Source organism: Motacilla alba, chromosome 22 (genome assembly GCF_015832195.1).
Source record: "Motacilla alba alba isolate MOTALB_02 chromosome 22, Motacilla_alba_V1.0_pri, whole genome shotgun sequence".
Classification (NCBI taxonomy): domain Eukaryota; kingdom Metazoa; phylum Chordata; class Aves; order Passeriformes; family Motacillidae; genus Motacilla; species Motacilla alba.
Genome location: NC_052037.1, coordinates 1,179,725 through 1,205,292, shown reverse-complemented (window position 1 = coordinate 1,205,292; position 25,568 = coordinate 1,179,725). Strand labels below are relative to the sequence as shown.

The window sequence follows — 25,568 nt, the reverse complement described above, 5'->3', positions numbered from 1 at the left end:
ATGAAGTGATACCAAAAATGACTGGATCTAAGCAGGACTGCAGTGTCCTTGGGCCCGTGTCTGGTGACACGGCCCAGCTCCAAATCTTGTGTGTGCTGCTGGTGCTGACAGGAGTGTAAAGAACGAGACTTTGGCCATGTTTTCCAAATCCTGCTGGGTGTTATGTGTGGAGGCAATGAGCTCTATGACATTTGTGTCACTGTTAAAAGGAACCAGTAAAATCCCAAGCGTGGACTTGCAGGAATGGGATGTGGCTGTTGCCTGAAAAAGCAGCTGGCTCTGTGCGACAGGGCAGGCTCTGAGTTTCTCTGTGCCTCGACTGCCCCGTCCCTGAGATGCACAAAAGCGTTTCCTCCCTGCTGTCCTTTGTGCCTCCCCTCCTCAGGAACAATTGCACAACGTGGCTGAGCCGTGCCCAGCACGGTTGGAGCCCACAGACACTGTGAGAAACCAGGGGTATTATCTGAAGGTCCCCTTCAGCAGCCCGTCAGCCCAATCCTCTCCTCCATTACCTCCCTGCCTATTGACTTTTGATTATGCTCTGGCGTTTGGGCCCGTGCCAAATGGCATGAATAATATGGATCTTACAGGATAAATAAGCTTTTACCCATTGTCTTGGAAGTTACTGGAAAGTTTTGGTGTGGGAGGAAAGGGGAAAGCCCAAAGGATAAAGGGGAAACTGCTCAAATTGCAAAGAGTCCTCCAAAGACTTTTTGGAGAACAATTGCAATTACAAGCACGCTGTTAGAGTTGTGTTTCATTTTCAATTTGAGCCCATAGAGTTCAATTATTATTTTCATTAATGGTGTCAGGTTTTCATCAGAGTGCACAAACAAGGAGGTTTTCCTTGGAGATTTTGCTTTTTTCCCCCCCTAGCAAATGTGGCCATGGGAAAGAAGAACATTGAGCAGCGAGAAATGACTGCCTGGGTACCTGGCAGGGCACTCTCCCCCAGCCCTTTTTTCTTGAAAATGGGATCATTTTGCAACAGAAGAAGCATTTATTTACCCCAAAGAGTGTGAATTGCAGTTGTGGGGGTGTGTCCCTGCTCTGGACGAGGGGGACACAATCTGCTTCAGAGATGAAAATTGCAAAACTTATAGAAAATCCACAGAAAAAAATATCAAGTTTTCTGGCACGTTTGGAGGTTGGGTGACACATTGAAGATTTATATTTGGTTATTATTGGTTTGAAACTAAGCTTTTAAAAAAAACCAAACAAACTCACTAGATAAAGGGTGGAGACAAATATGTTGCTCCAGGCTGCAGAGAGAGGAGATATTTGAGGAGGAATTTTTTTTGTGGCTGAGGAAAAGGACTGGAAGTTGGACATGGATCCATTGCTGTGGACTAGTGTGCAATGTTCTCTCTTGATCCATCTGAAATACAGGATATTTTCACCCCATGTCTTCTTTAACCCATTGCAGAGAGTGTTACCCACCCACGTGTGAGCAGGACATTTTGGCACAGCAAAAAAAATTTAATTAGAGGCAGTTTTAAGATGGGTGCTGCCATGCTGCAGCTTCAAGGTTGTTTTTTAAGTTGGTCAGATCTCTTGGACTCCCTTAGCTGACTCCCTAACCTCGTTTTTGTTCCTTTTTCACACCTGTCTCCAACATTGGCTTTTTTGAGCTCAGGACCACAGGAAATCAGACACTTCTGCCTTCCCCCAGGTGGCATTTCAGGGATTAGGTCTTAGATAATATTCCCACATCAAAACGTAAACTTTAAACCTAAAATATCAATTGGAGGGAGTGACTGCAAGAAAAGTCACTTAGAAAAAAGTCTAACCAGACTGAAGAAATTACTTTGAATCAAGGCAAGAGGATGGAGAAGTGTTTCTGGTTTGTCCCATCAGGAAAAGATGTTTCTGTTGGGTGTAGGAATAACAGGCATGGTGTTAATCTGCTTTCTGATTTGTTTAGTTGGTTTTTTGGGTTTGTTTTGTTTGGGTTTTGTGTGTGTGTGGTTTTAGTTGGTTTTATTTTTGGTTGGTTGGTTGGTTTGTTGGGTTTTTTTGTGCAACTGGAGTCTTTCTATGAAAAAAAACCCAAGCGACAAATGAGCAGCCAACTCCTCTTCTCCTGGCCTGGGCTTGGGATCTCATCATCTGACTCCTGCTCCCTTCTCTCCCAGCGAATCTCTGACAGACTCAGAAAAGTCTCCTGACCTACATATGTTGGTTTTCACGTTTGTTAAACTGGGTTCACACGTTGTGCACAGGAGTTTTGTGAAGATTAATTAGCTGCTGTTTGTGGAGTATCATATAAATACTCTGGCTCACTGCAATAACCCCACTCATTTCTCACACAGTGGAAAGTGTACTTTCATTTAAAGTGCCTTTGTGCACTGCCTGATCCCACACTGACTGTAACTCCTGCAAAAAAATGGGAAATTTTCTCATCAGCTCCCTAATAACACACTCTGACATAATAGATCGAAATTACTCCAGAGATAAATATTCAGATTACAAAGAAACCTTCCACTGTGATACTCATTAAAATCGGGATGGTGATATCAAATAAATGCAATTAATTGATTTGAAACAGTGACCTGCAAACCTGGCCCTTTGAAAGGAAGGAATTCGAGGTTGTGTGGGGCACTGGCTAGGGTCACTTGTCACACTCTTCTCAGAGGTTGCCATGCCAAGACACACACAGGTGAGCTGAGGGGAGGATCTGACCTGATCCAGAATTCCCTTTTCTGATGGAGTAGGAGTCAGGCCCTCGCTGCAAGAATAACACTTTCGCAGTTCACAGTATATGTTAATTTAATATTGGTACACTGATACTCATTGTAACAACTTCTGGTTTTTCTTTGTTCCCTTTGTGATGTTTTGGAAGCACTGAATTATTTAAGCAGAATTGCACCATAATCTTTATATTTTCATTAGGTTTTGGGACCCAATTTCTGATTATTATTAATTTTTTTGGGACCTAATTTTCTGATTATGCCTACCAGCAGGATTTGCTGGTAAGCATAATCAGAATTATCCTAGATGGCAGGCATGTTCTCATGCCAAAAAATGACGGAGGCCACGACTCCAAATTCCACAGCAACCACAAAATCCAGAATTATTGGCTTTACAAGGGAGAGTTTTTAGTTGTGTCCAGAATTTTAGGTGTACCCAGAGGCTGTTCCGAACATTCAGCCAATGTCGAACCTCTTGATTCTGTACCTCTATTTTGATGAAGCATAAAAGGTGGATGGGGGATAAAAATTATTAATTAATTAATTATTTTTAAAAAAATTACACCTTCTACTGCACGTGGGACTGAGCTTTAGGGCTTCTGCCTAGTGCTGCCGAAGTCCCCAGGAAGATTTTTCCAGCTCCAGCAGGATTTGATTAAGGTCAGTTTGATTCTTCTCACTCGTCTGAGGTGGATAAACATCCTCACAGGTGTGGAACATAGGTTCCAGTCCTAGCCAGGTACAGAACCAGATTACTTGGGCATGGACAGGCAAGATGGGATTGTGGGTCAAAAACTGCTTGGGAAACAGTTGAACTGATGCAAGGCCTGGCTTCATTTGCCCTCACCTTTTCTCCATGTCCATGCACCCCTCAGCTGTGTTAGGAGTTCTCCTGGTGCTTCCCCACCAAGGATTGCTCAAGGTATTGCCAAAAAATAGTTGAGATAACACAGCTGACTTTGTACTGCAGAGGAAAAGGGCACTTGAGCCGTTCCTCAGCTGAGCTCCTGGGTTTGGTGGGAGCTCCCAGCAGGAGGAGCAGTAACTTTTAAAACAGCTCTAAGAAGAGGGAGGCAGATCTAAGGTGACATTTTGGAGACCTCTCAAGTGCATCAATCTGTACCCAGTGAGGTCAACAACAAGAGAGAGCAACAGGAACAGAAGTCTGTACTTATATCTTAATTATTTTATGTCTGTGCATTAAGTCAATCAGCTTTTCCATAGCAATGCCAGAGCTTTCAGGGGTAGTTATTGAAATGTGTTTAGATTTTCCCCCACCGCCCTGCAATAGTGAGAGGATGGGCCAAGGTCTCTTTGCTTGGCTGGAGCCAGAGTCACCTGCTAAACTCCCACCTAATTTTGTCCTTAGCAAGGCTAAAGATTGGCCAGAAGCATGAAAATCAGCTATTTTTTTATAATTCTGTTTTTAAAAAATTATTATTACTTTTCATTTATATATGTGTTAAGGCCAAAAACTGGCTAAAGTGTCACATTTAAAGAAATTAATAAAATCTTTCTGCAATTCTCCTGTTACCCCTAAATCAGCTCCATTTAGTGCTAAACCTTCCCTCCTCTTTGCTCCCCCCAAGTCATTTTTATTCTAATGCTGCAATAAATATTAATGCCTTTCCAGATACAACATCTTAAAAAAAAACCCCCACATTTATACACACACATACACGCATATATATGTATATGGAGATATATATATATGTGTGTGTGTGTATATATATATATATATATATATATATATATATATATATATGTATGTATATACAACGACCTTCCAAATACTTCCTACAGATGCCCACTTGCAGCTCAGATGTGACTGGAGGAACTCTGAAAAAGAGAAAAAGAAAGGTGTGGTTCAACTGGGGGAAAAAAAAAAAAGAAAGAAAAAATATAAAAATCCTTGTGTGGGCAGCTAAATGAAATTAAATCTAAATTTTGGGGTGATAGGAGGGAAACTGTCATAGTGCAGCATATTCAGTGATCTCCAACAAACATCTTAGCAAAATAAATATCAATTCTGCCACAATGTTTAAGTAGTAAAAGAAAGCCCAGCGCTTTCTGAATTTTGTGATATCCTGAAGCAGCAAAAATTTCAGCATTTTGAGCTGTCCATGAAAGTCCAGGTGCCCCTAAGCCCCCTCCGTGGATCCCCGGACTGCCAGGGTTAAACACTCAGGCTGAGCCCCATGCCCCGTGGGCTGGGATGTGTTTGGTGCAGAGCAGTCGGGGAGGATTGGGCACCTTCAGTGCTGCCCGGCTCAGGGAGGGGGAAGTTTCGTTTTCTGTGGTTTTTTAATGGCCATCGCCCCCCTCGGCACGGATCAGCCTGGGTTTAGTTGGAATCCAGCTTCATTTTCAAGTGTGCTGTTGGTTTGTGTTTGCGTGGGGTCTGAACCCTGGTTTTCTGTAGGCATTTAGCAGAAAAAGGGGATTTTTGTTCCTTGCCACTCTCCGTGTGGCAGAGGTTGCTTGCAGATGCTGCTAAATGTACATTTGGAATTTTTGCTTCTCTGCATCTGCCTTTTAGGGGTTGTGTCACTGACAGTCCCCCAGGATCTGTCCTCTTCCCAAAACCAGCCCAGCTGACAGCAAGTGTCTCCCACTTTTCCCTGCTCATTTTCTTCATTCTTTGGTTCATGTTGATAATTTTTCTCATCTCTATCAAAAAGGATGTAAGCATTCAAAAAATTATAAAATAAGCCGGCCATTTTCCTGCTTAATTTATTTTATATTTCCTTAGAAGTAACAACTTGTGGTTTTGGGGTTTTTTTTTTTTTTGGTGGTTTTGTGCAGAATGATCAGCCAGCAGCTCATTGATTTTCATATTAAAGTTCCTTGTCTTGGTTCATTTCATAGTTTGGTTTCATTCTGGAATTTTCCTTTGCACAGACACATCTCCTATAAGCTGTTTATGCAGATATTCTTTTTTATATCTCTAAGAGGAGGGAAAGAGAAAAAGGAGTGTTTGTGAGTAACATTTATGCCTGACATTATCCTGTGAGTCTCTGGTAGTGCCGGTGTGCAGGGGATTTTTCCTTCTGAAAACGTTTTAACCGATAAAATCTCACCAAATCTTTCGTATAGAAGAGATCACAGGTTTTAGCATGGACTTGACAGGACTTATTTAATAAAATATATTCAGTGCTGCTCCCAGGGCATGAAATTCTGTAGGATTTTTAGTTTGGAAGCCGCGGAGGTGCCTGGAGCTCTGCTGGCAGAAGTTGCCCTCTGAGACCTAAGCACTGACACCTCTTTCCTGCTGAACCTCAATGTCCTGCTGAAGGGAGATCTGAAATGAGAAGGAAATATGGAGAAAATAAGAGTCTCACCTTGAGAAAATAAACATTTTTAAAATATCTAATATATTTGTGAGCTGTTTAAGGGAATGATAGTTAAAAAGAGGACATTTTAATTGGAAACGGTCCCTGGCCAGGGTGGATTTTGGGCAGTGGTTTTACACAGTCTATGTCTTTTTTGTGAGTGAGGTTTTCGGAGGGGTTTTGTTTGTTCGAGCAACACACAAATGGATCCAACCCGTGGCTTTTTCTGTACATTTTGGGCAGATGGAGGAGAAATCTTGTGGTGGGAGTAGTGCAGAGAAAGTGGCACTAACAAGGGGGAGCAGATTTCTGTGTTATTGTCTTGTGCTGGGGCTGGTTTGGAGGGTGTTGTTGGTAAACCCAGGAAATATCCATCTTTCTCCTTTAAAGTTCTAATTCAAGGCATGAATGTGTGAGTTCTGAAGGGACTTAGGGACTGCGGTAAAAAATCGTTGTCATAGTAACAGAAAGGGAAATAGGCCTGGCTCACCTGGGACTTTAACTTACTGCAAAAGCAGATTTATTTTTTTTTAAAGGCAAGCACTCAGCAAGAGAAATAAATAAATAACTTGTTCTTTGTATTCAAAATCAATTCTTCAACTATTTATTTTTTCTTGTATATGACTCTTTTTCTTTCTAAATCTATCTCAAAGTCTTTGATTTATTTTTTTAATTATAATTGTTGCGGTTAAACCCATCTTGTCTGACAAATAGAAATGGAAAGAATCACAGAGAATATTTTCACTTGCAACAGAGGATGCCAAAATATTTCTTGCTTATGCCTAAATTTTGAAGACTTGTCTGTTTTGTTTTTAATCCAACAACTGTGGCTTTTTGCACAATTTCTTCACCTCTGAAATGTCCAGATTCAATCAGAAAACAAAGGGGTGAATCCTTTCGTCCGTGGATGTGAGACAAAATTCGGTGGAATAGCTTGGGGGAAAATTCCTGCTTAATATTTCTAAACTCTAAAATCTCCACGCAGTATTGGGTGAGTCACCAAACAGGCTGGAGATTCAGCTTGGGTACATGACAAGCTAAACTCTACAGAATAATAAACCACATGAAGATGGGTGTATGTGACAGAGCAGAAATAATTGGCACGAGAACTTTGTGGGATATTAATGGGTTTATCTGCTCGGACAGCGTGAGCTGTCATGTTTCACTTGAGCCGGTGTTTTCCTTATCCTCCCTCAAAACCTAGGTAGGAACAATCTGGGCTTTTGGCAGTTCTGTTCCTCTGCTTTTGTGACAGGAATCTTCATCAGGAAAAAATATCATCAGGATGAAACCTCATCAAATGCTTCTCTGAGCTGTGTTTGCTCCTGGGTTTTTCATACATTCCAAGTCATTCCAAGGCTTATCTGCCTCGGAGTTGTCCTGTTGGTTTTGTGGTTTCCACAATATCATTATCCTTCTACATTGTTTCGTGGGAAGTCCCTCCAGACAGCCAAAGAAAGACCTTGAATGTGAGGGAGAGATAAGAAAGAGACTAAAATTGTGTGGTCAAACCTGTGGAGAGGGAGTGGGTGTAGATCAGAGGAACTGTGTTCTCTTGCACCACGGTGGATTTCAGTCGCACTCACTATACCTGTACTTTTTGGAAATTCCATTTATTAGAGTTTGGTTTGTTTGGGTTTTGATAAATTCTTGTAGTCCTGTAAGATCCACTACCATGCAAATCACTTCATGTATATTTTAAACCAGAATATAACAACACCTTTTGCTGTGGTTAATAGGAGTGATGTGGTTCTTTCTCTTTACAGATTCTTCCTAAAATTTTTTCTGAAGTGCAATCAGAATTGCTTGAAAACAGCAGGAAACCCAAGAGATATGAGACGGTTCCAGGTAAGTCTTATGAGGCTCAGCATTAACCTGTGTGTCTCTGTTCTTTTCCTTTCCCGTCTCCTCTCTCCCACACTGCTCCTAACAAACATGACGACAATCTTGAAAAGCCGAATCAGGCAGTGTTAAAGTTTTTCTCCATTTGTTGTGTTTAAACCTTTTTTTCCCTTTTTCTTTTTTTTCCCTTCCCTCTTTTTCCACCCTGAATCCCCAAGGGGAAGTGCTGTACTGTACCAACCAGCAGTGGATATTTGATTTGACACCCTCGGGCAAAGCACTCGCACATACAGCTGCCCACAGCAGGGATCGTGCTTGTGATATTTAGATGCTTCAGAATGTTTCAAAGTAGCTCTGTACGTGCTACACAAGCAACCTCCTCATTTCCTACCTCTTCACCTGTTTGGGTTTTTTTGCTTTCTTACACTCTCACATCCTCCCTTCAGCTTCTTTATAAAACAACAACAACAAACCAAGAAGCCAAAATAGTGATGGTCACTTTAAGATCTCACAGCAAAGGTGACAAGCCCAGGGGGACTGTGACCCTGCTGCTGTGCAGCACAGTCTGCCCCTGGGCTGGGAGCTCCAGCTCCCAGGAACCCCGCAGGAGATGGAGATGGAGATGGAGATGGAGATGGAGATGGAGATGGAGATGGAGATGGAGATGGAGATGGAGGAGGAGATGGAGGAGGAGATGGAGATGGAGATGGAGGAGGAGATGGAGATGGAGATGGAGATGGAGATAGATGGAGATGGAGATGGAGATGGAGATGGAGGTGGAGATGGAGGTGGAGGTGGAGATGGAGATGGAGATGGAGATGGAGATGGAGATGGAGATGGAGATGGAGGTGGAGGTGGAGATGGAGGTGGAGGTGGAGGTGGAGGTGGAGATGGAGATGGAGGTGGAAGAGGAGATGGAGATGGAGATGGAGATGGAGATGGAGATGGAGATGGAGATGGAGATGGAGATGGAGGTGGAGATGGAGATGGAGATGGAGATGGAGATGGAGATGGAGATGGAGGTGGAGGTGGAGATGGAGGTGGAGGTGGAGGTGGAGGTGGAGATGGAGGTGGAGGTGGAGGTGGAGGTGGAGGAGAGGAGAGGAGAGAAGTGGCTCTCGTGCCCTCCCCTTTCAGGAGCTCTGTGTAATAAAGAGGAGTTTCACCGGTAGCTCAGCCCCTGGTACAGCGGCAGAGGAATGGTGCAGCTCTGGCAGCCTGGATGTGCCGTCAGCTCCCCTGGGAAGGGGCAGGAAAGGGGCTGGAGCTGGCTCTGGGGCAAGGCTGAGCCACAGCCATGGAATCAGGTGGCTGGGCTGCACCCCAGCTTCTCCGGGTGACCTTTGATGAGCCATTTTCCCTCTCTTTTCATCTCTGATTCCAAATGGGGTTGCTTATGTGAGCTTCCTCATTTATAAACTCCGCAGGAGTTTACAGACTTGCTTCAGACTTTCCATCAAAATGTGTTCTCATAGAAAAAATTATTTTTATTTCTCTTCCGCTTCTGCTAGCAATGAAAAATGTAATGATTTTTTTAAAAAGTTTCAACTTTTATGAGAAATCCTACAAAACAAAATCTTCTGAAAGCTCAGAAAAATTAAAGAAATGCAGCCAAAAAAAAAAAAAAAAGAAGAATAACGTTTTATTAGCTTTTTGTTTGGAGCATGAAGAAATTTAAAGAAAAATTCCTGACCAACCTAATTTTTTTCACCAGTAAGTTTAAAGAGACTTCAGTGACTTCTTCACTCTGTGTTTCTAGAGATGATAAGACATGAGAAAAAAAGAGGTGCTCATTGTTAGGGAATTTATACTGAGTTTTTTTTCAAGTGGCAATTCCCATAAAGAAAAGAACCAGCAATTAGTTATCATCTGCCAAGAATGCTAAAAATCTGGGAAGCAAAAGAAAACCTCTTTTACAGCATGTAAACACATCTTGTTGGCTTTTGGAGCCAGCAAGAAGAACTGATTGTGGAATGTCAGGAAACATAAATAATCTCCTTTTGGGGGCGGGTTTGTTCTGAGTTTGTAAAAAAATCGTGCCCAGGGCTCTCCTGATTAACACCTGGGGACCTGAGGCACTGCCATAATACACAGAATATTGGTTGTAGCTGCCAAAAGAGAAATTCTGGACCCAAACACATCAGAATACTGGAGAAATTCAGCTCTGATTTCAAACCCATACTGGCTACTCCCAAAAAAATCCTCAAATCCTTGATTTCCATCAGATGCCGAGCTGAAGGAGGAGTTTGGATCCAACTTTTTTTTTGGGGGGGGGGGGGAGGGGCAGAAATCTCTTTGTGGTCTCAGCATTGTTCTTGGTGTCAGCTCACCCTAATGGGAATGTGACAGAGCCCAAAAGCCTCAGATGTCCAGGGAAGCCTTAAATAGGGGAACAGAACCCAATCCTGCAGGGTCACATGGATGAGGATGGAATTCCTTCATTCCTCAGCCCTTCCACCTGGCAGCTCTCCTGCATGGGAGAGAGCCTGGCCTTGCTTTTGATCTCTGTACCAAAACCAGCACTTCCTTGAGGAGAACGAGCTGAGACCGACTCCTCAGCTGGGCTTTCTGCCTCCAAACATGCCAAGCTGGGAAAACAGAGCCAAGTGAAACTCCAGGGTTCTGTTTCTCTGGGATAACTTCAACTCCTGCTGCACATTCAGTCCATGGGAGTTTGTCCCCTTTGAGTCTCAGTGTGAGAGTTCAGTTCAGGCCCCCAAATTAATCAAGATCAGGCTTTACCACCACTAAGTTCAGTTTAGTTTTTATCAACTCCCCCAGAAATGCCAGCCTTTTCTCTGAGTTACAGAATGAAAACTTTTGAGACAAATTGCAGAATTCTTGAGGTTTTGAGTGAGAGCAGGATCTTCATTCAGGCTGTTTCAAAGCTGGACACATGGGTTGCTGAGGTTTGTTCTGGGCTGCAGAGGTCAGTGTGGATAAAAAAAGATACAAAAAGTGGCTCAAATTGCTAAAATTTGACGCCTTGGGAATAACAAAGCTCCGTGTTCCAAAGCAAATTAGCCATGATGAACAGTAAGGACAATGAGCAAAGACAGCTTGTTTTCTGTCTAAGGATATCATCATTACTTCCCTGAATATAACCAAAGTTAGGAGTGCTCTTAAACATTCCAGTGGCTTCTGGAGACTTTTTTTTTTGTGTGTGTGTGTTTGTTTTCTGTTTTAAAATTTTGATAAATTCTTTTTGCCTGCTGCTTGTTGGACATGGCCTGTCAGCAACCCTTAAAGTTAAAAGTGGGGAAAAAATGACTTTAAAATATTCGTGGTCTGTGTGCACACTTGGGACATGTTAATTTTAATTTTAATTGTTAAGATATTCACCAGGCAAAATAATGAGTGTGCAGAGTTGTCTGTTAGGTTTGAAAGGGTAGTTGTGCATCCTTCCAGTGCAGAAACCTGTGAGCAGAGTAAAAGCAGGCTCAAAAAATACAGTGCAGTAGAGTGGTTTATTCATTTCATTATTTAATTCATTATGTTTCAGTCTTGGGCCATATCTAAGACTTCTGCTGGTTTTCCCCCAATAAATTATTTGTACAGCTGTTGTTATTAAGTCCCTTCTTTTCCAGACACTTCCAAGCACTTGGCTTTCCTTATGCAAACAGAATTCTGCAGCAACGCTCATCTAAGTGTGTTTAAATTCCTATCTGTGTTCTTCTGTAGAACCAAACATTTTCGTTTTCAATGGAGTAGTGCTTGTCAGACCTCCAGGAGACATCAGGATACTCCTTTTCTTCTGTGGTTATTAAACAAAACAGCAGAGAAGATCCTTCTATCAAAGTTCACATTTAAATCACTACTGAAACCTGGGCCTGCAGGGGTCTCATCAACACTGTTTCTGCTCTTTAATGGAGCCTGAATGAAAGCCCAAACCTGAGGCTTTGCTGATGAGACACAAGTACAAATATGAGACATGGAAATAGTGCCTTACAGTGCATCCCACTGAGTTTTCCAGCACAGAGCAATGGTTGCTCATGACTGGAAAAGCATCAAACTAATGCTTCTGATTAAAGCTGGGTGTGAAGCTGCAGTTTGGGCTTGGTTTGGCTCATCCCCAAAGCTCCAAGGCACTGGGATCCAGTGTCCAAGCCTGGCCCCAGCTTCGCTTCCAGAGCCATTACAAGATTTACATATTTCATACTGTACTAGTGATATATTAAGATAAATTAAATGTTAGGTTTCATGTATATCGTTAAAAAAGGGGGGGGTGGGGAGAGAAGGGGGAGGAAAGGTTGCATTAACATTGTGTTGTAAATTTAATGCAGCTCCAGATGCCTGAAGAGTTGTGGGTTTTTTACTATAATTCTTTAGTTTGGAAAGCAACACCAGCTGCTTTGTGATCCTCTTGCCTTCCTTTTTTAACCAAATGCAATGATTTTGTGCTGTTGAAAACTGTGTTTTACATCAGAAGTTAAGGAATGTGTGATCATTATTTTAGTGAGGTTCTTTCCCCCCTGTAGTAACATGATTTTATTGTGAATCACTCCTTCAATGTCTGTCAGTGGCTAAAGCAGGGAAAAAGACTCTTTCTAGAACTAAAGGAAAGGGAATATTTTTAGAACTCAGGGGTACTTTCATAGTTACTTGACGGCTGCCCAAAACCCACAGAGATCAACCAGTATGTCCTTGTGAATTTAACTGAAACAAATATTGGTTATTTGTAAATTAAAATATTTCCAAATAAAGCTGGTGGGTGGAAAACTGCGGCAAAAATCATCCTAAAATCACTTATTTAAACACTGGGTTTGAGTTCAGCTCCTCTGCAAATTGAATTTACATGTGTATTTAGTCAGGGCTGCGTTCTTAGCGAGGGATTCTCCCAGGAATGAAACTTAAAATAAAAATAAAACCCCCAAAAGCTATGCCCTCCATTTAATGAGGAATTCTCCTGCAGAACTTGATTGAAGCCCAGTGATACTTTAATGGTAATGACCAGTGTGTAAAGGGGGACAATAATTCTGTAGAAATAAGATGAGGCTCTTCAGCTGAGATGCATCAGCATCAGACACATTAGGCTCCTGTAGATTGGGAATTCTGTTTCCTCCAGGAGCACAGGGATTAACCAGGTCCTGCAGTGCCAGGGAGGGGTACGAGGCAGCAGACATTGGTTCTAACAGTGGTCAGCTTTGAACCAATGTCCTTTCTTTAGGAGCAAATTGAGAAAGGTCAGTAATTGCCCTCTGTTTTCAGCAGAAAACATGACATGGAATGTTTCCTGGCAGGTACCCCCCCTCCTCTAGATGCTCTAGGGAGAAAGAGAAAGGAAAAATAACAAGGTGCACCCCTGGGGATGTTTCCTTCCTGACCTCGGAGTGGTTGGATCAGTTCATCATCAGGCACGTGAGCAAAGCTGGCTGGGGCTGGGATTTCACCCAGCTCGCTCTAATCCAGAGCTCTGAGGGCTCTGTGTCACTCAGGGAAATGGAAAATTATTAAGAGGGGTGGGATGATATTGGGAGTTAGGAATGTAGGCCGAAGGAAGCAAAAAGGATGGCAAGGATAAAACATAACTGCTCTAAATCGGAACCCTGTTCAGGCTGATGGGGAAGGAATGTGCCAGACACCCCTGTGGTCAGGCTGGGATATGGATAGGGATCACTGAACTGCTGGTAGAGGTGAATACTGCATGGAATAATCATGATGGGGGACTAATTTCCCAGGTAGAGGTTGCAAAACAAATGCAGCTGGTGTCTGCAGAGCCTGGGCCTGTTACTGGAGAGGGCAGATTTCCTCATCGGGCACTGACTGACCCAACAAAAGGTGATGTTATTTTATATTCTGTGTGAGTAAGGGAAGGACTGACTCAATTGCAAGAGAAAAAGTACTCAAGGAGCTTAATGTGCTCAGATCTGAAGGCCAAATATCCATGGGGAAAGAGAGTTCCCAGAGTGATGTCTCATCCACTGAAAACAAACCACAGATGAGACTCAGACTGAGACTGCCAGCAGAAAGGAGGCAGATTTGTTGTGTTGGGCCCCTCTGATTTCTTGTTTGGGTGCAATACACTGGATTAACTACAGTCAAAGGAGAGCAAAATGACATTGGAACAGGTGCAGGAATGGGTCATTAAGGGGACAGGGGCTGGACAAGAGCTTGGCTCAAATACTTGCACTGGGGAGGGGTGGAACTGCTCTCTGAAATTACCCTCAGGAAGGTCAGGAAGGGAAATAATAATTTTAAAGCTAATGTTAAATACAAACTGACTAGGAATAAATTTAGGCTGTAAGCCATAAATTCCCTCATCACCAGGTTTTAAAACAAGACGAGTGTCAAAGGCAGAAGGTGGAAATGGTTGCAAATGATTTTAGGAAAGCAGCTCCATGGTTTGTCTGTGGATAACAGCAGGAGACAAGGTGTCAGTGACCCAAGAGTGGTGCCCAGCCCCTGTGTCCCAAGAACCTTCAGATTCCCTGGGGTGAAGGCTGAGTGCCCAGTTTGCTGCCAGCCCCCAGTCTGCAGGCTCAGGGTCCTGGAGAGGATTTCCCAAAGAATTCCATGGAAGTTTTGAGCAGAGTGAGACTGCTGCCATTTTTCACATTGTTTATCTTATTCCTAATCCAACTCTGAGGCAAACCCATCATATCCAGGCTCTCCTCCTGTGTTACTCAACCAAAATTCCTGTTGACATCAATGGGAGCCCTGTCCAAGTCCAGGCAGCAGGATGAGGCCTGACATCTTTCCTTCCACTCAGCTGGAAAATAATAATAATAATAATAATAATAATAATAATAATAATAATAATAATAAATCCTCATAGCAGGGTTTTTTTTTAAAGTTAAAATAACATGGTGCTGTGACTAGAGAGTTACAAGGGAAAGTGCATCAGGAATGCAATATTGTTTCCAGATGTACAATGTCATAAAGAATTTTTTCCACACATGGAATGGTAACAGGAATTTTTTGAGAGAGATCATTTACACAGTGATGAGATATGTTACATGTAAGTAAATGCCTGGAATGTTTGTACCATATGTCTAAATAGGTGTCTGTGACTGATACAGATTTTATATCTGGGGATGTGAATGGATTTGCATATCTGTGATTTGAAGAGCAGCGCACTTTAGAATATAAAAATACTGATATAACATAGTTGGAGGAGGGAAATTTGTAGTACCCAGGTGAAGGTTTGTAGAGAAACACAACCCCCTGAGCTGTGCAGGGAGGTGAAAGAGGGGCAGTAGAGCTCAGAGAAGCCGAGTTTAAAGTGCTAAAGACACTTTGGCTGGATGTCACGGGAGGTGAGCCCTCCCTGTGGGTTCTCAGCGAGGATTGCATTACAGAAATCCACCTTGGAAACAAAAATAATGTGGAGATCCAGCTCCGGCATTTCTCCAGGACTGCTGGGGAATCACTGCCTTGTGGCTGTGGCCTCTCAGCTGATAAGGCCTTTGCAGATTGGCAGGGAGAACCTCAAGGAGTGTGAAAACAGCTTAGAATCCTGTCATTCCCCCAGCGTTCTGAGGGAGATGGGATCTGTGTTTGGAAGGGTGAAGGAGTAACACATTGCCCTCTCTACTTCTTTCTTGCTTCCTGTGCTCTGAAACCTCAGCAGAGGTGACAATTCGGTCCAGCTTTTGGGTGGCACAAAATCTTAAGTTTTTATGCTGTCTGTGCCTAAAATTTGGCCCTCAGCCTCACTCACCAGAATCCATGGCCTACCTGACCTATTTTGTTGTTCTCAGATCATTCCCTTTAGATTAAATTTTGAATTAACAAATGGTGTTGGGTAAAAGATCATCCACTGAGAATAGGCAAAGAAGCCAAATTATCATTCACAAGAAGTGGTGCCATCAGGGCAGGAAAAGAAAAACTCACCAGAGCCATTTGCCAGCACTGTGGGCACAAGTCAGAATTTACACCTCCAGGGAAGTTTGCACATCACCTTTCATCAGCACTAAATACAGGGGTTTTTAGAAAGGGCTTGGACTATTTTACGACGTTGGGAGAACAAGTGTTGTTGATAAATACGTGTTCAGGAGGGTATTGGCAAAAGTGCATAGAAATGGTTAACAAGGTAATGGTAAGAAATGTTGACCTTGATTTGTTTAGCTAAGATGTAAAGATTTTTGAAGGTCAAAGGTGTTCTTGTGTAGTGTTTTGGAGTCTAACTGTGTCTGACCCTCTAACATTAAGCTGCTGTGGCCTGCAGTTTTGAAGAGTGAAGCAAACCAGGGGGAAAGAGGGAAGGGGGAGAGAACAGGAAATGGAGTGAGGTGTTTCAGGAAGTTGTCAGGAATTGACTGATTGATTCCAGATGGAAAGGGTCACCCTTCATGACCCAGGAAATACTCACTGGGGGAAAGCAGTTGGCTTGTGAAAGGGAAGGGCCTGGGAGTTAGAGACCATGGTGGAATGCACATTCCTCTTCCTTTTATCCATAAAACATTGGTTTTTAGTCTCCAGAATAAAACAATTGTATTGTGATCTCCATCAGGCAAGAGGGAACAGCTGGGGCAAAGTGAAGAAATTCAGTCATTTTGGTGTCCATGTTCTCATGTGTCCTTTCTCCACACCATGGATGAGGATTTGGGTGGTGGTGGTGTAGCAATGACAAAGCTCTCTGCTGAAATTCAGGTTACAGCAAAAAAGGTCCCAAACTTTGGGAAGGTTTTGCTCCAGATCTGAACGTTGCATCTCATCCTGTCTGTGAGAATGCACTGTTTATTCACCCTGGGTCCCAGCCTGTGGCAGGCCAAGAGGCTCTGGCCCTCCTGTCGTGGATGGGAGAGGTGGATGAAAATGGAACCACACATGGAGAGAGGTCTGGAAGTGCATCTTCCATTTCTGCTGGCTCAGGGAGCAGAGCACTTGTCTTCTGGACTGGTTCTTGCCATTACTCTGCCATTGCTGTGGGGGTCTCTAAATCTCCTACCAAAATGTGGCTCTTGTGTTGTGCACAACTCAAATGGTGATTCCAAAACTGACCTCTGCTCTGGGACAGGGACAGGAGCCAGGGAACGGCTGGAGCTGTGCCAGGGAGGGTCAGGCTGGAGATCAAGGAAAGGTTGGACATCAGAGAAAGGCTCTTCCCCCAGAGGCTGCTGGCACTGCCCAGGCTCCCCAGGGAATGGGCACGGCCCCGAGGCTGCCAGAGCTCCAGGAGAGTTTGGACAGTGCTCCAGGGATGCCCAGGGTGGGATTTTAGGGTGTCTGTGCAGGGCTGGCGTTGGATCATTGATCCCAGTGGGTCCCTTTTCCACTCAGGACATTCCATGATTGTATTTTATGTGTGAACACTTGAAGCCTGCCTCTGTTCTCTCTCCCGGGGAGCAGGTGGGTGTGTATTTATCCCACTCGTGTAAGTGAGTTCAGACATGTCTCTCTTCCACAGTGTAACTGTATATACAAGACACACTTTTTATTTACATTTGGTTGCAATTTAAACACTTGTCGTAAATATTTCAGACACTGGAATAATTCAGGCCTATTCCCCTTTGCCACAGTGTATTCTGGGCTGGCCAGTGAGAGACTAAAATTTATTTCCATTGTTTAAGGGAAAATAATGAAGTGCATCTGAGTGGGCTCAGCTATGTCATGCGGGAAGCGTTCCCTTTGGATGGAGTCACACCCCACCCTAATGGGAATGAGGAAATCAGTTGGCACACAAAAGCAACACATTCTGTGACAAGAATGCTTGAGAAGTATAAGAGTACAGGATGACAAGAGCCTTTTGGAACGAATTAGAGTTGTCTCAAGAAAGAAAGTATTCTTTAAGCTCGCCTGAGCCTGGGGAGGGCAAGGTCTCTCCTGCTCTGTGCTGGATAGAGTTTTATCAACAATTAGAGCTTGACATTCTCTTACCTCAGCTGTGACATCTGAGGCTGTGAAAATCCATGAACACATGCAGGGTTTGACTCTCCATGGCTGTACATTACTGTAGGTGTGGCAGTGGGATGGAATTAAGCTCATTTACGCCAACTAATGGTCAAAACCACTCAGTCAGAGGGCATCTTCTTTCAGGAGTTAAAACACTATTTGCTTTTCCCAAAACTTTGTGGTTTGAAGTCACACATCTTTATCTGTATTGATGGGATTTAGAGCTTTGGATACTGTAATAACTAAAGTGGGATTAATTAATATATACAGTTATTTCCTCTAAGAATTCAGACTGGAGCTCAGTCATGGAGGTTGAGGTTCAAAACCTGCTGCTTGGTTTGGGATGCTCAGGCTCAGGTGATTTTTCAGGAGGCACCATGCACTCACATATCAAAGCCAGGCATGATATTAGGTCCTGTTTTCATGGAGTTTCCATCCTGCAGGAGCTGGGTCATTTTACGGTGAGGCTTCTATACAGCCTGCAGGATGCTGTGTTAAATGCAATCAATGCACTGAATGAAGGCTGAAAATATTTTCTCCCCTTCTTAAACCTCTGCAGGGTGTGCTGCCATTTTACAAAGCAAGGATTTACCTGAACGGAATAATTAATCCTTAACAAGTTGAATTTCAAATAATTTGTTTACCTGGCTGTTTTTTCCTTCTCCTTCTAAATATCCAGGTGGTGCTATCGACAACAGTGAATGTGGATGGGCATGTGCTGGCAGTGTCTGACAACATGTTCGTGCACAACAACTCCAAGCACGGGCGGAGAGCAAGAAGACTCGACCCCTCGGAAGGTGGGAGTTTTGTCTGGAGAGCAGAGCAGAAATTACCCATTCTTCCATTTCTGTTTGTTTTCAGGAGGGAAGGAGAGCTAAGGGGGAATTGCAGAGCCTCAGGGGGTTTGGGGAAGGCAGAGGCAGGAAAACAGTGTCTACTGCATGCAAAATGCGATCCTCCTCACATCTAAGGGACTGACTCCCCATCCCCCTGCAATTTATTAATTAGTATGTACTGCAAAGATGAAAAACACAGAAACACCAAGTATTATCTAAATTTCAGCCCTCTCATTCAGCTGGGATAGATTTGATTTCAGGCAAATTAGGCAAGATGACATCTTAGTTAAACAGAGCCGTTCCAGCACAAGATGTGTATGAAAAAGTGTCACTGGTTCCCTTAAACAAACTGTGCACGAAGCCTAACGATGCGCAGAGGGAGCTGACACTAATTGATGTGAGTTTGTTTGGCTAAGCCAGACTCATGGCCAGCTCCAGGATGGGTTGGGGACTGTATTCAAGCAATTACAAATTCTTGTATCTGTTAAGTTTCAAAACGTTCAGCCCCTCCTCTCCCTCTTCATTCCCAAAACATTCCACCTCCCTCACGCAGACAGGGCTCAAAAACGACTGGAAAATGCTGGAAAGTGCTATCAGTGCCTGCTTTTCCCTCTCCTGCAGCCACTGAAAGTGAGAAGAGCTGGTGATGTTAGTAGAAAAGACAAGCAAGGATATTATTTCATTATAATGTTTTGCTGCCCCACTTCTTAACTGTGCCCTGTATCAACCTAAAAGAAGAATTAATGAACTGGAAGAAAATGATTGAATCAGTAAAGAATTCGGAGTGGTGTTAATTCTCCCCCAGCGGGCAGTGAAATGGTAGAAGGAAAATCCCAGGATTCCTAGCCTAGGAAGCCATCCAGTTTTTCCTTGACTGATTGGATGTGATTGACTGGCTGTTCAAAGGAGTCTCATGTTTTTGGAGCACTGCCAAAGTTCCCCTCCACCTCTGACCCTGTCAACATTGGGAATGGAGTGATGGATTGACTTTGGTTATGGCCTGGAAACCATATTGGGTTCCTGATGGGATGCATAGTCCATAGGCCTTGAACATATGGAAGAGAGAAATAAAAAAAAAAAGGCTCTATAAAATCAAGAAAAATTATTAGAAATTATCTCCTGATATGAATTGGAGGAGACATTTGATATTCCCATATCTTCTTTCACCCATTGACAAATGTAATGAATGTGACTCTACCTTTTTTCCCACAGGGTTTGTGTCTGTGGGATCATATACTAATCACTGGGCGTTATTTTGTTTTTTTTAAGCAGTCTCTGCACAATCATTTAAGCATTTCATTTTTACACCCACTGCAGTTGGCCTAGTAGGCTTTAATGACACGATGCTAAGTGCCAGTAATGAATAGGCAAGTAATTAACACTTGCAAGGCAGAAAACACTCCTTTATTTATTTATTTATTTATTTATTTATTTATCAACATCCTGGGGTTTGTGGAGTGGTGAGAAGCTTTCATGGGTGAATGGCTGGAAGGGACTTGTCCTGGGCCTCTGCTAGCTGTGGGAATTCAGGAATTCCCAGGTGTGGATGGGTGGACCTGCTCTCAGCTGCAGTTGCTGCATCACTTGGGATGTTTGATGCTCACAGGAATTGCTCCAGGGATTTACACCCAAGCCTCAAAGCTGTTGGGGGGATGAAAAAAGACACCTTGAAGAGCTGTTTTGATGGTTTTTTGTTCTGTGCAGCCACGCCCTGCATCAAAGCCATCAGCCCAAGCGAGGGGTGGACCACGGGGGGAGCCATGGTGATCATCATCGGGGACAACTTCTTCGATGGGCTGCAGGTGGTGTTTGGGACCATGCTGGTGTGGAGTGAGGTGGGTACAGCTGCCCCTCTGCCCCTGAGCTGAGGAGGAACGGGGTTAATTCCTGTTCCCGTTCCATGTTGCTGTGTGAGGTGGGACACAGAAACCTGTGTGAAGGGCATTTATGGAATGTGTTTTCCTTGCTCTGTGCTATTATTGAATGATACCCAGAATGGAACTGAACAATTCTGGGTGTCTATAAAATCAAAGAAATTATTAGAAATTGTCTCCTGATATGAGCTGGAGGAGACATTTGATATTCCCATATATTTTTTTTACCCACTGATGAACTTAATGAATGTGTCTCTACCAATTTTTCCACGGGGTTTATTATTTACACAGGTTTATTTACCTAAGCAAAGGTAGAGAAATAAAGAAAGGGTTTAAGTTTGGGAAGGAGAAAAAAAAATCCATCTGGGCCCAGGAATAAGCCATCAGTTAACCAATGGGATTAACAGTACAAGTTTCTTGATGACAATTCATCCTAAAATTTTTGATCCTCTCCCTGGAGGCTAGGATCTAACCCAGGTGCATCTCTCTGCTGATCTGTAGTGATAATTTTTTAAAGAAAGACTTTTTACTGAGGACTGTGATGGCAGGACAAGGGGGAATGGTTTTAAAGTGAACAAGGGTAGAATTGGAGATGAGGATGACATTTTTTTATGGTGAAGCCCTGGTACAGGTAGCCCAGAGAAGCTGTGGCTGCTCCATCCCTGGAAGTGTCCAAGGTTGAACAGGACTTGGAGAAATCTGGGATAGAAAAAGGTGTTCACTGGGGGTGGGACTGGATGGTCTTTAGGGTCCTTCCAACCCAAACTTTTCTGTAACTTACTCGTGAAGTAAAAGGATAGAACAGAGCCCTGATGGTGCCTGTCCTGTTGCTGTTCCCAGCTGATCACACCTCACGCCATCCGTGTCCAGACGCCTCCCCGGCACATTCCCGGTGTGGTGGAGGTGACATTGTCCTACAAATCCAAACAGTTCTGCAAAGGAGCACCAGGCAGGTTCATTTACACAGGTGGGTGCCTGGCATTTGGGCTGCTGGAGCTGCGTCGGTGATTGGTATTGACAGCCCGTGGTTTGATTAATTAATTCATTCATTCATTTACCCTGTTGCTCGTCCAAGGCCACTCGGGCAGTGGTGACATCTGGGGGTGTAAGGAGGAGGTTTCATAAGGCTTTTTTACTCCACATTAATATTTTTCCCAACTGCTGTCACAACATGGGTCTGCCTACAGAATATACAACCAAATATTTACATTCAACCTGATTATATTTGAGCTTTTCTTTTTTTTTTTTTTTTTTTCTTTTTTTTGGAAAGAGTCACGCAAAGATTGGAAAGATTAATATAAAAATTAGCTATACATTTCAAGGGTGAATCTAACTGGCACAGTGAGGCTGTTGTGGGAGCTCCTCTGTGTCCTGTAATGTGTCTTTATGTCGGGCTTCTGCAAAGTGTGCTGTGCTGGCACTGCTGCACCTCTGGGGCTCTCAGTGTTTCCACTCCCAAGTGCTCTCACTCAGGGGTGCTGCAACCCAGCCATCAGCCTCTCTCCTCATCAAAATGGGACGTGTGGACTTTTCCATAAGGTTCCCACATGGAAAACTTCCTGTCAGAGTGAAGACAGCAGGATTCTGTAGACATGTAACGATGTGCTGGAGAGTGCAGCAAAACCCCAGACAAATGGCTCGCTGGAGGGAAATGGCAGTGGCTGAACCAACTTTAGCAGCTGAAGTATGAGATTAAATACTTCAAATGAGAGATAAAAGCCTGTTTTTAAATCACCACAGGAGGGGTTTGGAAGCTCGCTGTGATCTCCTTGCTCGGCTTGGCTGGGAGAAGCTGGCTAACAGTGAGGAACGGGAGCGATGGACTAGCCCCGAAAATAAAACTTTAATAATGAGAATGAGAAAAGGTGATGACCACCGGTTACAGAGGCTAGATTCCATGGACTCGTGGGCAGGGCAAACACAGCCAGGCATCTGAGGGCAAAAGCCCCATCCCGAATGTGATCTCAGAACATGACCTTATAAGATAAAGGTCCTGAACCAACAGAGAAAAAGAACTAGAGACTTGACCAAATATAGCACAGTCCTGTTAGCATACTGGCTCCCAAGAGCTCACAGTTCCCACTGTGACCCAACTAGGTGCCCCCCCCCCCAGTATACTGTCCACCACAGCCTGAGGTCAAAACCCTCTCTAGAAGCATCTGAGGTAAAAATCTCAACAGGATGAGATCCCACAGCCACACCCCAGTACTTAATCCCTGTGTGTGCCTTCATCTGGTGAGGATACAGGTTGCACACACATCCCTGTTCTGAATTGCTTTCCTTTCATCAGCTACTCCTGGAATAAAAAGACATTTGTTCTCTGCTGCTAATCTTACTGTAGCCTCATATTCTGCTTTTAATACGACACGAATTCAAATTCTCTGCTGCTGTAAGTGGTTCTATTACAGTCCCCTTGGCTTTAATAACACACCAGTTTATGCCAGCTGAGGGCACGTCTGTAGGCTTTCCGAGTTCAGCTTTGCTCACAGCTCTGCGTTTACTTTGTCGCAGAGATGCTAACCTGGAAATGTGTATATCAGGGAGATTTGGAACATAATTTTCCTTGCTGAGCAGAAATCCTCCAGGGGTTACCTTGTCAGAGCAAAGCAATATAAAATCATCTGTGGGAGAGGCTGGGCTCTGGCTTGTGCTGTTTCTGCCGGGATCCAGAGATGGGAAGGTGCTGGTTTGCTAAATCTTGTAAGGAGATTGGAGCTCTTGTTTTCTGCTTGTGAGAAACAACACTTACGAGGATGCAGAGAGCTCTATAAATTGGAAGAGTGAGTTCCCTTGGACAGAAAAAGCTGAGGTGACAAAGCATTTCCTGCTGTCACTGCTTTAGCCTGTGAGAGACATGGGGAAATAGAGAATTCCAGGACCTGAGGTGGCTGACAGGAAAACCAGAGAGGGACCCTTCATCAAGATCTGTAGTGACAGGACAAGGAATAATGGGTTCGAACTGAAAGAGGGGAAATTTAGGTGAGATTTACGGAAGAAATTCCTCCCAGTGGGAGTGGTGAGGACCTGGCACAGGTTGCCCAGAGAAGCTATGCCTGCCCCATCCCTGGAAGTGTCCAATGCCAGGTTGGACGGGGCTTGGAGCATCCAGGACTAGTGGAAGGTGTGACCACCCATGGCAGCAGGGTAGAACAAGATGATTTTTAAGGTTCCTTCCAATCCAAACCATTCCATGAATCAAATTTTGATGCCACAGGTGTCTTTTCTCTGTTAACACCTTGAAGGTTGGGCAGCCCACTGCAAAAACTGCTCTCCCTCTGCCGCAGCTTTATGGGTTCAGGATATTTCCAGAGATACCCAGGCTTTGATTCTCCTGTTTTTCCTGTGCTGTGCTTTGTGGGGTAAGTCCAAGGTGAGCTGCAGAGCTGTGCTGAGGCCCTTGGACGTGGCCCTTTCCCACATCTCCCAGGGTGACACCAGCAGGAGCTGCTGCCACTCCTCCTGCAGCAGTCTGGCATGCTGTGCTGGGTGGGGGGACAGTGAACCCTTCCAGGGTCAGCACTCTGCTGGGAGGGTGTCACAGCTGGGCCTGCAGAGAGGGGCTGAGCTGCTGCTGCAGCTCTGCAGATGCAGCCAAGTGTCATGGAAGAACTTGCTCAGCTGGGAGAATTCTTCTTCCCCTCCTGTTCCGGCAAGTCAGAAGAGCTGTGTTTGAGATAAAAAGAAGGTTTTGAGGGGTAAAGAACATCAAAGAGGAAGCACTGTCCCGACTCTGAGCCTCACATAAATAAAGTCAGGTAGTTGGTGACACATTTAGATCCATCCCTACTCTTATACAGCAAATTTGTTGCTGAAACAGCCGTGCTAGGGAGACGTTTACAGGCTCACTGATAATTTAGCTTATTCCCTAGGTGGCTTCTTTTTTTTTGTGCATAAATTATATCATGCCATGTCCATTCCTTTAAACTATTTTGGGAAGTTAAAGAGACCCCTTAAGCCTGAAACCCTGGATTTGAGGGTTGCCGAAGGGATTTTGTATCTGAGTCCATCTTCTGAGGAGTTTCATTTCAGATACCTGATTTCTAGGAAACAATAAACAGCCTGCTTGTGTGTCAGACCCTTTGATGGTCTCTGAATCCATGAACCCAAAGCATTTGGATATAATTCCGGCATATTTCTAGGTAACACACAGATAAATCACTCCTGACCCAGCAGCTCTTTCCTCAGTGGAAGTGGGATTGTTGGGAAGCTGCTTAAACTTGCTGGTGGATCCTTCATCTTTTGCCTCCACTTGGGAAGGTGTCGTTTACTCCTCCAAATACTTGGTACTGGTTTTTCACAGGACTTCACAACAGAGATATTTTTGTTCCATTAATGAGTAAAACCAGTAGTGGGCAATTTTGTTGCAGGCTGTACAGAAAACCTTCGTGCTGAAAGATATAATGTGCACATTGATTCAGGATGACTGAGCCCTGTGAACAATTCAGCGTTGTTGGGAAATGATTTGCTGCTGTTGATCTATCAGGATGAAACTGTCCATGTCAATCCATTGGAAAAATGTTTGTTGAATAGTAGCCAGCTTCTTCTTCCTGAATTAGCATATTGCATTCCCACTAGCTATTTTTAGTAACTTTATATATATTTGAATCCCTATATATTTCACATGTTTGAATTCCTATATATTTCACATTTCTTTAGCTTTAGATATATCACTGAAATGAATAGATTTGTGATCAAGAAGAGAAATACCACATAATGAAGTTTAGGCTCTTGAGAGAATTGGCCTCTAATTCTCAGGATTATTGGCAAAATAGCCCACCCCCCAAAAAACTCCTCTTCCCAAACGGGATGTAGATTCTGTGGCAGTTGAAATGTGTATTATTAAACTCCTTGAGCAAACCAGAATGGCTCCCAGTGGAGAGCAAAGACATTCTAAGTATAGCCAAGACTAAATTCTCAGGTCTGGGTTTTCTCTGCTCAATTCCCACTTGATTATCTCCTGTAATATTTAAACTTCATGCCATGCCATAATTATTTAATAAAAAGTAAATACAAAATGTATCTCAGTGGAGAATGTGACCTTTTACCTTCATGTTGTTATACCAAAGGCAGACAGGGATAAACAGGGAACAGGGATAAACAGGGAACCTGGATCAGTGTAAAAGTCTGTCTCACGTGCTGGGTTCTTCTTCTGGTGCAGAA

General features: G+C 43.7%; 1 protein-coding gene across 2 annotated transcripts in view; it reads left to right on the top strand.

Moving 5' to 3' along the window:
• EBF2 (EBF transcription factor 2) overlaps window positions 1-25,568 on the top strand; it is a 120,699-nt gene that overhangs the window by 82,394 nt on the left and 12,737 nt on the right. For both annotated transcript variants that reach the window (XM_038160300.1, XM_038160299.1), the window contains exons 7-10: window positions 7,789-7,870; window positions 18,378-18,495; window positions 20,239-20,369; window positions 21,249-21,375. In XM_038160300.1, coding sequence (XP_038016228.1) covers window positions 7,789-7,870; window positions 18,378-18,495; window positions 20,239-20,369; window positions 21,249-21,375 — 458 coding nt within the window. The remainder of the gene's footprint in view (window positions 1-7,788; window positions 7,871-18,377; window positions 18,496-20,238; window positions 20,370-21,248; window positions 21,376-25,568) is intronic.